This window comes from Cryptomeria japonica, chromosome 7, assembly GCF_030272615.1.
Source record: "Cryptomeria japonica chromosome 7, Sugi_1.0, whole genome shotgun sequence".
NCBI lineage: Eukaryota > Viridiplantae > Streptophyta > Pinopsida > Cupressales > Cupressaceae > Cryptomeria > Cryptomeria japonica.
Genome location: NC_081411.1, coordinates 639,177,226 through 639,193,170, shown reverse-complemented (window position 1 = coordinate 639,193,170; position 15,945 = coordinate 639,177,226). Strand labels below are relative to the sequence as shown.

Below are 15,945 nucleotides of genomic sequence, written 5' to 3'. Positions count from 1 at the left end.
CCTAGTCACTCTCTTGAATGACTAGGGCATCATCCCTAATCAAAACATTTTCTTCTAATCTCCATGTCTTAATCTTCTTTGAAATGATGCTACTTTGTAACACCATCTCAAAGAGGGGCAAAATATAGATACCTAAAATTAATCGCTTGTGTTTGATCAATTTATCTCCATTGTTCATGTCTATTATATCTACTTCTATCAATTGAATAATTTATTATTATTTAATTAATCATATGTATTCCTCTATTTTCTATTTTTTTAAGGTAATTAATTTAATTAATTTACCTACTTAACACTACCTCTTAACCTTCCATCAATTTAATTAAATAAAACTATATGTTTATTTAATTAAATACCCATCTCCAACTTCCTTCAATTTTGTATTAAAATTAATTTGAAAATCCTATTTATCCTCATCCACTTGCATTCTCCTAACTTTCCCACTTACCTCCTAATCCTAATCCTAATCTCCACCTAACCCACTCCACTAATCATGTGCACACACTTAATCCTTGATAAAGTGAGGTCAAATCCTCCCATCACACCAAGCACATGGGATTATCCCTTCAAATTCCCTAAAAGGAATATTTAAATTCCTTTTATTCCTCTCTTTCATCGTCAACCATTGATATTAATCAATCAATCTCAACCAATCATCCATTTTATTCCAAATCATATCTATCAAACCCTTATCCATTTTTATTTATCTCCCTCATCTTTTGATCTCCATCATCATTTCATCTCCCTCATCATCTCTCTCTTTCACAAGACCTCTTTCACCCATTTTGAATTTGAGTTCCATTATGTTAAAATCTTGAGTGAGCACACATTCAACCTATTGACAAAGTACAAATCATTACATCAAGGAGACTATTTTATGTTAAACGTGGTTTGCATCTCTCTTGTTTGTTTTAGTCTCCTTTTTCCTATCATGATGTTGTGATTTTGTGTGTTTGAGTGTTTTAAACATGTTTTTAGCATTCATCCGAAGTCAAATTTTGTTGCACACATTATGATACTGCCAAAAGCTAGTTTATCTATAAGGTTTATATATGTTTTTGATATTTTAAGTTTTGACTACTTGGTGTTGTTTATGTGCTATTAATGCCTTGTTAATGTTGCATTCGAGTTATTTGTATATAGGGTCAACAACCTTGTTTTGCTGCTTTAATTATTAAAAACATGTAAAATTTGCAATTAAATTGTAAGTAATAATATTAAAATGTAATATTTCTTTTTGGGGTGTTGAAAGATTTTAAATGCAATCCATTAATTATCCAATGGAGTCCTAAAACCTCTTTAATTAAGAGTCAAATATTGAGAGCCAAAAATTAATAGATATAGAATATCAACATCCATTAATGCTCTGTAAATGACAATAATAAAACACAATATTCTTCAAAGATCTTGTATATGTTTGAATGATATATACAATTTTAATTATATTAATCAAAATATCAATATCAACAATAAGTTCCATGGTAAGGCTTTTTTAAAAATTAATTCTATTTATTAATAAAATATGACTTAGACCTTTTACCCAGCAAACAAAAAAAAAAAAAAAACTTTCTTTAAATTTGGTGTATTAATTGTTTAATTTGATTCAAATGGTGATCCTCCATATTTAGATATTGAATATTTGGTCGTTGAATATTTATGAGAGATGGGTTGACTATGGAAAACAATAGCTTTTATTCATGACAACTTGGGTACATACTTAATTACCCAAGGAGAGAAGTTGTATACTAGTTGTGCACTTGTTCTTATCTATTAAATAACAAGTATGTAGTGAATTGACATTTTTGTCTATATGTAAATTATTTTGTATATTTTCATAAGAATTTTATTCATTATAAATAGTATTTTTTTTTTCATGTAGATTATTCAATAAATAAAAAATATTTATTATCTTTATATTAATTAATAGATAGTTGTATGGGTTTTGTAATACCAATAATATATTAAACAATTTGAAAAGAAATAATTAAATGATACTTATTAACACAAAAATGTTCTATTTGAGGTGATGTAATTGTGTCTCACTGGTTTGTTATTCCAGACAAAAGATTTTTGTCTTTGAAAAAGTAATTTTTTTTTTTCTTTTTCAGTTTTTGGTTATCTTAGCGCTTGTGAGACCCCACTTGCCTTTTCCAGATTTATCACATCAGACCACAAAGATAAATATTCAAACAAACAAACAATCATTTGAATATATTCTATTAATAAATAATTAATGACAAATATCCACAAATCTCTTAAACATTCTCAATTCCGGGTCCTATAAATCAAAACTATCATGTCAACAATAAATTTCTTGGCAGGACTCTCATTAAAACTCAGTGCTACCTCTCATGGCCATTCAATTCCAGACGTCTTTGAAAAAGTGCGACGCAAAAAAGAAAATCAGTTCTCTGGCATTTCTGTTTGAAGAAAACGTTTAGAAACAAAAGTAAACGTACATAAAGTGCGGCAATCCACGCATTTTTCATCTGCATTAATGTAGCCTTGTAGAAGTGGAAAAAATTCCAGTTTTATAATTTATCAAGATGCCCATCACTCAGCCTCGAACGGTGCGCTTCTAGATGAATGCGAAGCTTCATTTATGGATCCGATATTTAGAATCTTGGTCTACATGAACCGGCCATTGCACGTTTCATTGCCGACCTTGTCCGCGTCTTTTCATAAAACAGAATTTACTCTTTTTGGATTACACGTATTCCACTCTACTGTTTGCTTCAACATAAGTAACAATAGCATTGATTGCATTCAACTGTATTTACCTCTCGTAGCTGGTTTCCTCTACCACTTACCATGAACGAAGATGGAGAAGTCAGGGATTATTATAAATGAAGGCTCGTCGCAGACTTCAATTGTATGAAGTGTGGCAGAGCTTTTGAAGAGTTTGAAAATCAAGCCTTACCATGGCAATCGATACAGTGGAGTTTCTCAGAGGCAAAAACATCCTAGTCATTGGGGCCACCGGTTTTCTAGGCAAAGGTATTTAGAACCATTGTTTCCAGTCTAGTGTATAACTTATCTGATGATTATGTGCCTCATTGTTCTGCAACTTGATACGCAATTTACAGTTTTTATGGAGAAAATTTTGCGAGTCCAACCAGAAGTGGGGTGCATTTTTGCTCTCATTAGAGCAAAAAATATCCAATCTGCTAGAACCAGGCTCCAAAACCAGGTGCATAGATTGAAAGAGTATTTTAGAGTCAAATTTCCAGAATAACAAAACATTTTTGTGATAGCTGTTTAGGGTTTACTCTATCGTTGCAGGAGTTAAGATTTACTTGTACCACACTTTTGTGTAAAGAATGTATGCAGATGTATGCTTATATAGATATTTTTCATGCCATTTATTGTCTGTTTTGTAGGTGATATCCTCAGAGTTGTTTAGACTCATTAGAGAGCGTTGCACTGAGGACGGTTACGAGAAGCTCATGGCACAAAAGCTTGTTCCTGTTGTTGGAGATATAGCATTGGATTTTCTAGGGATTGAAGAAAGTGTAAGGGATGAGCTGTGTCCAAAGATCCATATTGTGGTCAACTCTGCCGCCACCACAAGCTTTTATGAGAGGTTTGTTGATCTAGTCATATACCGTATGTGATCTGCATTATTTCATAGTATTAAAGATGAAGTAGCCTTCCATTTTTAGCATACATTTTGTGTTTTAGTTTCACTGGTTTTCCGAATATCAGGTACGATATTGCCATGAAAGTCAATGCTTTAGGATGCCGAAACCTAATCAACTTTTGTAAAAGTTGCTGTAGACTTGAAGCTTTGTGTCACATCTCTACTGGTACTCACATGCCCTTAAGAGCTCGTAGTACTGCAATGTTATAATCCATTTAATTTACTAATTTACTTGCATGTTGATTGATTACAATGTTGTAAGAAAACCCATTGTATGACTATGAATGGCAGCTTATGTGAATGTTGAAAGCACTGGGATAATTACTGAAGAAGTTCTTAAGATGGGAGAAAAACTCCCATACAACAGTAGAGCTATAGAACCTTCAGATATTGAGTCCGAATGCTATTTAATGAGAAAGAGCCTAAAAGAATTTAGAATATTTTCAGAAGAAAAATGGTCCGAGGAAAATGAGACAAAGCACATGAAGGAATTAGGGTTAAAAAGGTAAGCAGCTCTAGTTGTGGTTAAAGGCTGTTTTACAATATCAAAGCTCACAATATTTGAGTTTTTTGCACTCATTTGAACAGGGCAAGAGAATTTGGATGGCCGAATGCATATGTTTTGACAAAAGCAATGGGTGAAATGATGGTGGATTACCTAAGAGAGGATATACCGACTATAATCATTCGTCCAAGTATAATCGAGAGCTCCATAACCGAACCGTTTGCTGGATGGATGGAAGGAAACAGGTTTTAAAGCACTTTTGTTTTCTTTCTAATGTTGCTAAATTTTCTGTCTCAAGTCATTACTTTTTACTGCAGGACACTGCACCTATTGACACTTATTATTATTGAACTTTCGTGAAAATATGATTCTGTTACTGTAATGTGGCAGAATGATCGACCCCTTGATAGTTGGATATGGAAAGGGACGAATCACATCCTTCCTTATTGATCCACTACTGATTCTTGATGTGGTAAGTCCTCCATTCTTACCATATTGCACTCCTTCCAGAAAGTTTAAAAACTGTCATACTCAAGTTATATACTTCAGTGCAGTTTCTAATTACTGAAAGCTTTTAAAAGAATTCTTTCTAAACAATTGACCATTTACCATATTTGTCATTGGGTATTCAGTTCAATTGAAGTCTTCTGAGTAATCATAAGAAAATTAGATACTCCAACACAACTAGAATATGATGATTATACTCTGACAACCTGAAAAGTTTATGATGATTATATAGACCCCGACTATAAAAGGGATTTAGCTTAAATACCATGCACGTCTGCATTTAAGTTCAACCCTGAAATAAGGAAAGGGCTATACAAAAATGGCAATGCCTTTCCTTGTACTTTGCAAGTGTGTTGAAAGCAGTGTCCATAAATGGCAGCACATGATAGAAGTACTTGCACTATTAACTTCATTGACTGACTTGCAGTCGATGTACATTCTATCCTGTCAGCGTACACATTTACACTAAATATCTGAGAAATTATGTGCTAATTATACTCCGCCCAACTAAGAAGTAGTACTTACTATAATCAGGCCTCATTTATGAGAATAATTGGAAGAATTTGCATCTTAAACAGTATTATTATTGCTGGAACCTTTAAATAGTGCGTTTTATTCAGTCTCCTTGACTTTGCAGTGAATTTCCTTCTGAAATTGACTTCATTCATTGCATTGCAGATTACCCATTATATCAGTATTATTGAGTTACGTAGCACTCTGAAATTTTACCCGACTCTTAACCTACATCAGTCAGATTATATCAAGTGCTATAAATACCCTTCTGTAACATCTTAAAAGGCTTTTTCATGACATGTATTATTTATCTCCAAGTTAGTAAAGAGAAAACAATTCTCAATGGAACAACTCAGTTTTACGGTAGAGTTTCATCAGCACATAATGAAATAGGTTGTCCACCGACTTGGTTTCATAATCTAAGAAGATAGTTTCTCGATTCAGCTGTGTATATTTTTCATTTGAGGTTTCAGATGACACTCTGAAACTCCATTGTCTTCATCTGATCTGATATATCAAAGAAAAAATATACACAGCTGAATTGAGTGTATATTTTTCATTTGAGGTTTCAGATGACACTCTGAAACTCCATTGTCTTCATCTGATCTGATATATCAAAGAAAAAATATACACAGCTGAATTGAGTTTACTCAGTATGATTTCAAACATTGAATGGAAAACACTTAAAAGCTAAACCCATAAGCTATCTTATTGCAATACTGCATGGACTGGAGAAAACTCATGCCAAGTATTGGGTTTAATGTTCCTTTTGATTAACTTTTACATGTTTTTAGTCTACAATCTGGTGTGTATCTTCCACTGTGAAAAGAGAACATATAATTATAGGCCAATAGTTTCCTCAGTCTCCCACACCTGCAGTATTCTGTAAAGCACACTGTTTTAATGGTTTCAACTTCAATATCATATAGTTTGCAGTCCAATGGTAACAAAGTATTGAGTAATTATCTGCTTTAGTATAAATCTACAAGATCTCTAAATATGTGTAGAAAGTACATAATCATGTATATGCAAAACAGTATTTAGTTACTCTTTCAAATTGATATGTAATCATAATATTTTGAACTGCAAATATATGTGACATGTAAACTGGGTAGTTCTAATGATAAGTATTAAATTTCTTTCATAATCAGATACCTGTGGACATGGTGGCAAATTCCATGATAGTATCAATCGCCAGGCATGGTACAGAACCTGGTCTATTTCTGTATCATGCAACTTCTTCTGTTGCCAATCCATTACACTACAACGTCGTTGTGGACGCAACGTACAACTACTTCTTAAAAAATCCCTGCACAGCCAAGAATGGAAAGGTTGTGAGGGTGAAGGAGCCTTACTTTCTTCAAAGCATGTCCAGCTTCACATTATATATGACCCTCTGTTTCAAAATCCCTCTCCAGGTAAAAAATTGCATATACTGGTCTTTAAGGATTTTCTGTTAAAGGGTACCTCTTGTGCTAATTTGGGTATGAAATGAATAATATTTCAGCTACTGTGTATTCTGGATAAGCTTCTGTTTGGCTTTCTGAGGCCGCACTGCAATCATCTGCTGGACAAATATAGATTTGGAATGAGCCTCGCTCAGATCTATGAACCTTTTCTTTTCTTCAAGGGGAAGTAAGTTACCATTCATGCCTAACATATGTGAATGTTAAAATTAGGAAAGTATTGTTACCATAAGATAAGTTGATTTTTCTTTTAATCCACAGGTTCGACAGCTCAAAAACTGAGCGTTTGTGGGAGGAAATGTCAGGAGATGATCGGAAGATTTTCAGCCTCGATGTCAAGAGCATTAATTGGGAGGATTACTTTCTAAATTCTCATATTCCTGGACTGGTCAAATATATTATTAGGAGGTGAAGCAAAGAATGTCGTCATTTTGTTTTCTAAATGTACTATCATGAAGCTAAAAGTTATGGAAAAGGGGTCTCGTAATTAAGGAAAATGTGGATTATGTATCTAACCCTAGTTTAGGAAACATAAGAATGAATAATGATTTTGCTCTAGTAGTTCAATGTTTTTATGTTTTGTCCTCTCATGTGGTTTCTGATTTAAAACAAAGAGCATCAAAATATATAACAGGCTATTCTTAAATATTTTAGGATTTTGGAGGCCATTTTTTATTATTAAATAATTTGATTATTCAAGCATTTAATTTTTTAATAAATAATTCATATTGTATCATTGAAGTTAAAAATATTAGTAATATACAAATTTTATTTATATAAAAAAATTATGAGAATTTTTCTTTTGTCACATTTGTTAACGATAGGCATCATCTATTTATAAAAATTGATTGATTATATATTTTTTTAATACTAAATTATTATTTTTTAAATGAGTAAAGAGCATAAGCTTCTTTTAGAAAATAGATGCAAGTGTAACAAAGCTTTTAGAGCATTTATAAATCAATGAGAAATCTAATTTTTAAATTAATTATCAAATACAACAAGTTTAAGCATAAAAGTTAGGTAAAAGAATTGATTAAGAGTGAGGTGTGGGATATTTCTTTTAAATTGATTAAGAATTTCTTTGTGTGTTTTTTGGTGTTGCAAACATATTTAATTTTTCATTCAAGTATGATTTAAATAGTTTGAGTTGCTTATCGATTCAATGGTTAGAGGATGTTTGACAATAAGATTGATATACAATTTACTTAATATTTGTTTGAAATAGTTTTGATTGAAATTTTATGTCATTATGAACATAGGCTATTTGAATGAGTTTTTAGCAACATGTAGATGCCACTTTCTTCATTGTGTCTTAGACATTTGCTAATAGATTCATTTGGACACTATTTGGCCACTCCTGAGCTTTCTTGAAAACTAGGGTTTCACGAATTTGATTTTTTTGTTTGGTAGAGTGTAGCTAGCCCATTAGCTACTTAGAAATATCATTATGGAGGTTACAAAATTTACAAATTTTTCTATCTTGTCATGAAGACAAATAAAAAGGAGGCACTAAGACTTGTTTGGCTAGAAAATGTGGACCGTTTTTGAATCATCATCTTGGGTGATCTTATTAGGAGGGGAATGGGGAGGGACAAGGGGAGCTAGCTAAACTAGGTAGGCTATGGGAATCAAGGGTAAAACACTTAAGGTAGTTAGAATCATCCCTTTAAATTGAAATAGGGGAGTTCACAAAGTGCTCCAGAAAGGAAAATTCTTTGCCTTCATCTTAGGGTGAAGTAAGGTCCACCAAAATGGTTTTTCCTTCTAAGGTAATCATCCACAACCAAAGGAGGGAGTTTGGGGTCCATTAGTGGATTAGACTGTAGGACAATATTCAAACTCTTAGAGTTGGTTGAAGAAGAGGAGGAATAATAAATTTTATTATTAGGAGTGGGGCGTTCATATTGAGCAAGGAGGGAGAGTTCACAATTTTGAGGTGAACACCAAGAGTAGGGGTGAGGTCAAGATTTTGATAGAAAAGGTGATAATTAAGGGCTTGATGAAAAGATTAGGTTGTTACTAGTACCCACCACTTTATTGACTCACTCCTCCGGTGAAGAGATAATTTAGACACGAAATTAACATCATATTGTACTCAAAATGATTTAACATGAGAAAAAGCAAGGCATGAAACCACTTCTAGTGGCATTCCAAGGTCACATACCTCATAAAAAAATGAGCAATTTTGGCCCAAACACCTAGGAGATCCTTCCTATTAAAGTCATGTTCTAGAGCCAATTGACCTTTTCTGTATAAAAAAAGAATGTTTTCATAGCATATTTGTAGTGCCCATTAGTTTTCCTAGCTAAACATATACTATCATTTGACATGCTAGTGGTGATGACAATTGTTTCCATAGAAAGCTAAAATTAGATGCCCTACACAATAATGTTACCCTCATTCCAAGAACTAATGAATTATGTCAAGAGAGCCTTGCCATAACCATAAATTATTTTAATTTAAGAAGAAAAATTCCAACCTAAACAAGGTCATATATGATGGGGAATCTAGCAATAATAACAATATCATTGAAGAAGATAACATATCTCCAATATAAAAATTTATGAGATGAGTAACCAATATTGAGAGAAAATGATTATTACTAAAAAAAATTTGAGATGTACGAAAGGAATAGGATACCTAGAGTAGAATCTAGCAAAAATAAACAAACATGTCATAAAATTTGGCATCAATGTTTTATATTTTTCACTTATTCCCAGAGAGAGATAACATCATCCCAAATGGTGAGAGATAACATCATCCGAAATGGTGAAATTATGCACTTGCATAATTGCCATCTTAGCTGAAAATCTGCTACGTGTTTGCCTTCCTTGTACACATGAGAAATTTTATGATATTTAACGGATGCTAGATTATTGTGAGCCATAGTAACCATGTCACAAAATGACCAATTAGGAAAATCCTTTCCTAATAACTTATTAATGACATTTAAAAATTCTCATTGAAATATTATCTTATCGAGGCCTTTATCCTTCACAATTTGGAACCATAATATCCTCTCACTAACTTATAAGAAAAATGCCTTCTTGAAGTCCCTAATCACTCCACTCCCTCCCACCTCCCCTAGGATACCAAATGAATAAACTTCAAAATTAAGCTTGATCTAGCAAGGGGGACAAGGGAACTAGAAGTTATTAGAATGATTTGAGGCCTCCCTACTATCCATAGTAATGAAAAAATCCAAAGCATCCCAAATTTGAGCTATTTTGATTTATAGATTCATAGAATTTCTAAAGTTCTTATTAAACTCAACCCTTTTGATATTATCCTTGATGGAATTGATGGTGGAATCAACAAGGAACTACCAAGGTATTTTTTTTAATTTCTAAAGATTTTATTGTTAAGTTCTTTACAAACACCCTAGCTTATCAATGAAGGAAGGCTAGTCACCAGAGTTACAAAATATGAGGGTGTGAAAAAAGATGGAACCAACTTTTAGTAATGTGCTTTATATTATTTTGTCAAACCCAACTCATCAAGAACATGTTGTGTAATGCCCCACCAGGAAACCCCGAAGGGATAGGGCTAAAATGCACCAATGATGATACATTGAGTTATCTTAAAGCTTCGATGACACAGCGGAAGTCTAAACCAACCTAAGCAGTTTCCTAACGTGATTACGTAACTTGACACTTAACTCAACTCGCGACATTTGATCCAATTAAGCCAGTTATCTTAATTACATGTTATTACTTAAAACACGGATATGATTTGTTTAGTAAATTAAAATAATAAATAGTAGGACGTGCTCTTCCATTAAAGTTGGAGAAGAGGCTAACATGAGGAAATTTACCCATAGAAGTTTAAACATAGATAACATGTAAATTCTTCCATTAAGGTTAAACTATGGTTAACTTGATGAGTCCATCCATTTTAGATACAATATAGCTAATATAACGAAGTTCATTTATAAAGGATAAAATGTACACAACCAAATGGGTTCATCCAATATAGTTAAAATATAGTTAATAAGGTGAAATTCATTTATTTAGACTGAAAAGTAAATAACCAAATGAGTTCATCCATTACAATTGAAATATAGCTAATAAGATGAAGTTCATTTATTAAGGTTAAAATATAAATAGCCAAATGAGTTCATCCATTGTAGTTAAAATATTGCTAACATATGAAGTTCATTTATTAAGGTTAAAATGTACATAGCCAGATGAGTTCATCCATTGTATTCATTATCCAATCATTGCGTTCAATTTTGCATTAAACTCATACCATGAATCTTGTACCAAAACGCTCTATTAACATCATCATAACTAGGCGGTCTTTTCATGCATACTTTTTTTCATTAACATTAACAAAATACATTCCTTCATGATCCATTTATTGAATTTAAAAGATGACTACATACATGCATTACGATAATTCTCATCTAACCCACTTATACATTCTATCAAAATGCCATCCATACATGCTAACACTAACCATGAAACACAAGGACAAAAGCATCACATAACACCAAGATGGTATCAGAGTTCACCTCTAGTGGGCTACATCTCCGGGTCTACTCAACTGCAAGACCCCTCTGATCATTTAAATATGTTGAGATTACATAAGATTCATGTCATTTACATTCCCGCCTTTTAGGCAAACACAACCAATATACAAACGACCACATCGGCCAATAAATCCTAAATGATCCCTACATAGGAACGGGTCCAACTGAGCATATTAAAAGCTAGTACAAAGGTCCATTGTTGGACAGTACTCTAACTAGGGGACCTGACCAACTATGGCCAACCACAAACCAACCAGACGACAGGATCCAAACAACATATCCAGGCCTTGCCATTACTTTAAACAAAAGCGAATACAAAAATTTAACTTGCATAGGCAATAACCGGAAACGGGCAATCCTCTTTCCTACTAGTTTAAACAGTAAAAGTTGATCAAGTTTTCTAAGCGATCTAACTTTTCCAAATACATAAATAGAAAATCACAATTACAAGGGGAATACAATGCCACAATTGCAATATTACCATTTGTCTAATTCTCATTACAGAGGGAAAGTATATTTAAACCATTTATTTCACCAATGATAACAACAATATCTTACCAATTCTCAAATCGACACATCATTAAATTTCCAATAAATCTAATAGCATATCATTTAAGTCTACAAGATATCCAATGATAAGTATTTCTTTTCTAAAATTCCTAGGTCTCCTAGAATATTCAAATCCATTAATAATATATCTTTGAATAACATATTATGTAGAAATTAACAAGATATATTTTATTCCAAGCAATTTTCCAATTAAAACTCTAGGAAATAAAGTATAACAATTATAAATTTAATAACACACAATTTCAATTAAGTACTATTTAATATATATATATATATATATATATATATATATATATATATATATATATATATATTATTAATAAAATATATATATTAATAATTGTTAAATAAATCGTAGATTTCGAATTAATTATTAATTAATATATATTTATTAAACCTCATTAATAAAATATATATTAATGATAATTATTAATAAATAATAATAATAAAAAAAACTATTTAAATCATACTTTGCAAAATAAACAAGTTTTGTTTTATTTAAAAAAAACTTTATTAGTTTTTTTTAAACAAATGTTGGGGGAGACCTCTATGGGGCCCACCTCCCATCACGGGAGAGATGGGAAGCTCCCTGCAACTCCCCTCTCCCTACGGCCACCATGGGTGCCACTCGCAGCGGCCACCGTGGGCAGCGGCCACCGCGGGTGCCTCTCACTGCGGGAATTCCGTGGGGAGAAGGGGAAGGGGGAGGCGATGGCGTGAGTCGAGCCTCAGCTCCTCTGCCTGCCAAACCCTAGCCCCAAAACAAAGTTTAGATTTCCTTTTTTTTTCATTTTAAAATATGATTTTAATTAAAACCTATACCCTCAAATTTGCAGTCTTAGACTCAGAATTTTCTGAGAGGTAAATTTTGTTTTCAATCTTCAGACATGTATTTTTTTTTTATAATCTCAACAAAACCCTCAAATGAAATAAAAGTAAACTAGAACAATAATAAACTAAAACCCCCAATTCCTTTTATTCACAGCCCCATCTATTTTCCAGATTATTAAAAAGAAACAACAATATGAGAAAATTTTCCCAGCAAGACCATGATTTTCCAAATACTCAATAACCTTCAGATAGGCAAGATTTGCTCAACCACAAAACCATTTAAACAATCTTGACACAAAACAACCAATATTCACAAAACTAAAACTTAAATTTTAAGAGAATTCATGGAGGTTTACAGCAAGAAATTTTCAAGAACAACCATTTTTTGAAGAGACAAAACCCAATATCCCAAGAAATCAAGAGATGCATTCGAATCCTACCTCATTTCACATTCTTGGCAAGATTTTGAAGATGAGCCCAACCTGCAGCTGTAGAAAAATCCATCCTTTCCCAAAATCCCCAATTTCTCCATCCAAAAATATATCTTTTCCACAAAAAAATCAACAACCCCCAAAATATTTTTCAACCTAGGTTAAAAAAATGAAAATTTTGACCTAATTTTCTAATTTCGAATTTAAGCACTTTTTTAAATAAAAAATGAAAATAATCATTCTTTTCAACTATTCAAATAATCTAACTTGCTTCTCTTTCATTTAATTTTAATTTTCTCAATATTAACTAAGCTAACATTTATATTTCACAATATTGACGAGGCTAAAATATTTTAATTAAATTAATTCCCAAAATCAATCTTTCACAATATATCAAATATACATATAAATTAAACTTGCTTTTCTAATAAAAATTGATTTTCTTAAATAAGTAAAATTAACCTTTCTTTTCCAAAATGCAAAAGAGATTAAATTGTTTCTATTTCAAATAACTTTAAATCTTTCCTTTTTAAAACGCATAAACTAATTGAATTTGATATTTAAAATTAACCATTAAATTAAACTCGCTACAAACATAAATAAAACGATCTTTTTAATTAATGATTGATCACATAAAAGAAACCTATATATTTTAATTCCTCAATTACAAATGCGTAAATGAACACATTAAATCAAATTAAATACTTAAACTTGCTACAAACATACTTAAAGCGATCTTTTTAATTAATGATTAATCACATAAAAGAAACTTATTTATTTAAAAATTTTCAATTACGAATGCATAAATGGACACATAAAATTGAATTAAATACTTAGGATAAAATACTCCATTTTACCACATGCAAGGCACGTAACCCAAGAAAGTGAATCAATCACACGACACACAAACCCAAACGAAAAGGGAAACTGACGGACCACATATGACACTCACTTGCTCATGGCTAAAGAAAGATGAGGGTTTTACGACCACCTAATCCAAATTCTAAGGATGAAAGAGGTATACTCAGCCCTGCGAATCCTGATGGAGATGAACGTCACACCTAGGTGGTACTGTACCTGCAATCTCTTTCAACCATGAGTCACACAAGCATATATATATATATATATATATATATATATATATATATATATATATATATATATATATATATATATATATATATATATATATATATATATATATATATATATATATATATATATATATATATTCAATGAAGGCGTTAGCTCGAGATTTATAACAAGAATTAGGGAAACAATGAAACTTACACAAGAATCGATGCGAGAGCACAATAATAGGTACGCACAAAATTCATATTGTCTAATATACAACATTACATAATGGTTAATCAACCATCCAAGAATGCCACATAGAAAAATTCAACCAAGGTCAAACCGGTTTTACAAGGCCAACTAGGGTAGGGGCACTACATTCTCCCCCCTAGGGTTTGACTTACTCCCAGAAGTCGTAAGGCTAGATGGAAATCATGCAACACGTATTAGCCCTGCAACTCATTTAACAAATATAAATTTGCACGTATGAATCCTTCCATAAATAAATGAAACATTATTGCTAAAACCTTTACGAATGTCATTATCCATTAGCAAGGTACAACTAAAGTCATACACTTCTTAAAATATTCTATGAATTATCCACAATCATATCAGAGAAACAAGAATTTTCTTCCTTTCATTACACCAATTATAGCATAAAAAAAAAAACTACAATTACCATACTCATTCTACCAAACATGGCAAGAAAACATGCCCTCATGATTAATTTCTTTTACCAATTCATCTTTTTACAAAGCTTTATCGCATAGAACTAGCTTCAAATATCAATTTCTACAACCAAGTTAACATTTCAATAAGTAGGAGCAATGTAAATAACTCAATTGTTTACACTTTCTAGGCATATAAGAACTTTTCCCAATGACTATGTCCCATAACATAGTGACAAGTTAACACCATTCAATCCATGATTACACATAATAACCATCCACATAACTGGATTGCACAACACAAAAGGGTTTTTGCCACATGTGAGCATGTCTAATGCTCGGTCAAAGATAACATGCACGATCAACATCTCTATGCCTGATCTCAGAACAAATAACATGATCATAAATATCCAACATCTCACTCAAGGGCTTGATGGTGCTAGGGTACACCATAGTGGTGCTACCTTCCATACAAGACCCTCGTGAACATCCCTTGTTGCGTAAGGTGTTTAGCCTCCAAGAGATAGTCACCACTCATAGGTAGGTAGTGGATCCTAGCTGTCTCACAACCTCACATACCCCCATCCTCAAGGTTCCCTACGTCTACTTCCTCGTATACACTCAATCAAGACTATCTCCTATGTTCTTGGACAGGAATTCACATTCCAACACCAGACCAGCATACGGAAACAACAAGGATAAACTAGTTTAGCCACCAAAGTACGAAAGAGTAAAGATAATAATTGTCAATTCCAACAATACGACAAGAAAATAATTCCAGAATTGCAACATCAAATCAAGTAAGAACAAGATTGCAAGGTCGTTGCTAAACCTTCAAGGTCAAAATAAAATAAATTGCTGGCCCACAAGGAAATAAATAAATAATAAAAAAAATCATAAGTGCACATTACATCACTATGTGACTAGCAGCTAGCCACCAACGAGGAAGGAAGGAACAATTGTCTAGCTATCACAGTAGCTCATCATGTGGTCTGGCCTAGTCACACATCCGTATGGCATGGCAGTGTGCACCTCGACATCACCCCACATCACATCATCACGCAGCATGGCTCTACCCTAAACTTGTTGGTAGGCTGCATGCCAATGTCTACTACATCCTGCATCGTGTCTCAGCACAACATGGAAATACTCCAAGCCGAAAAGGCACACAATGGACGTATTCCGCATGGCAGTGTACCTCACGGA

The 15,945-nt window shown here is 32.6% G+C and overlaps 1 protein-coding gene across 1 annotated transcript; it reads left to right on the top strand.

Annotated features, from left to right (window-relative positions):
- The first annotated feature begins 2,702 nt into the window (after positions 1-2,702).
- Positions 2,703-7,189, top strand: LOC131057328 (probable fatty acyl-CoA reductase 5). The gene is made up of 10 exons (XM_057991467.2): positions 2,703-2,997; positions 3,087-3,190; positions 3,381-3,583; positions 3,706-3,806; positions 3,932-4,145; positions 4,229-4,390; positions 4,536-4,617; positions 6,317-6,583; positions 6,673-6,800; positions 6,893-7,189. The coding sequence occupies exons 1-10, from the start codon at positions 2,922-2,924 to the stop codon at positions 7,041-7,043; spliced, it is 1,488 nt and encodes a 495-aa protein (XP_057847450.1). The 5' UTR covers positions 2,703-2,921; the 3' UTR covers positions 7,044-7,189.
- The last annotated feature ends 8,756 nt before the right edge of the window (positions 7,190-15,945 follow it).

Excerpts from the sequence above, each read along its gene's own strand:
- LOC131057328 (XM_057991467.2), top strand. The coding sequence starts at position 2,922 with ATGGCAATCGATACAGTGGAGTTTCTCAGAGGCAAAAACATCCTAGTC. Across the intron at positions 4,618-6,316 it reads CACTACTGATTCTTGATGTG|ATACCTGTGGACATGGTGGC; the intron begins GTAAGTCCTCCA and ends TTTCATAATCAG. Across the intron at positions 6,584-6,672 it reads GTTTCAAAATCCCTCTCCAG|CTACTGTGTATTCTGGATAA; the intron begins GTAAAAAATTGC and ends ATAATATTTCAG.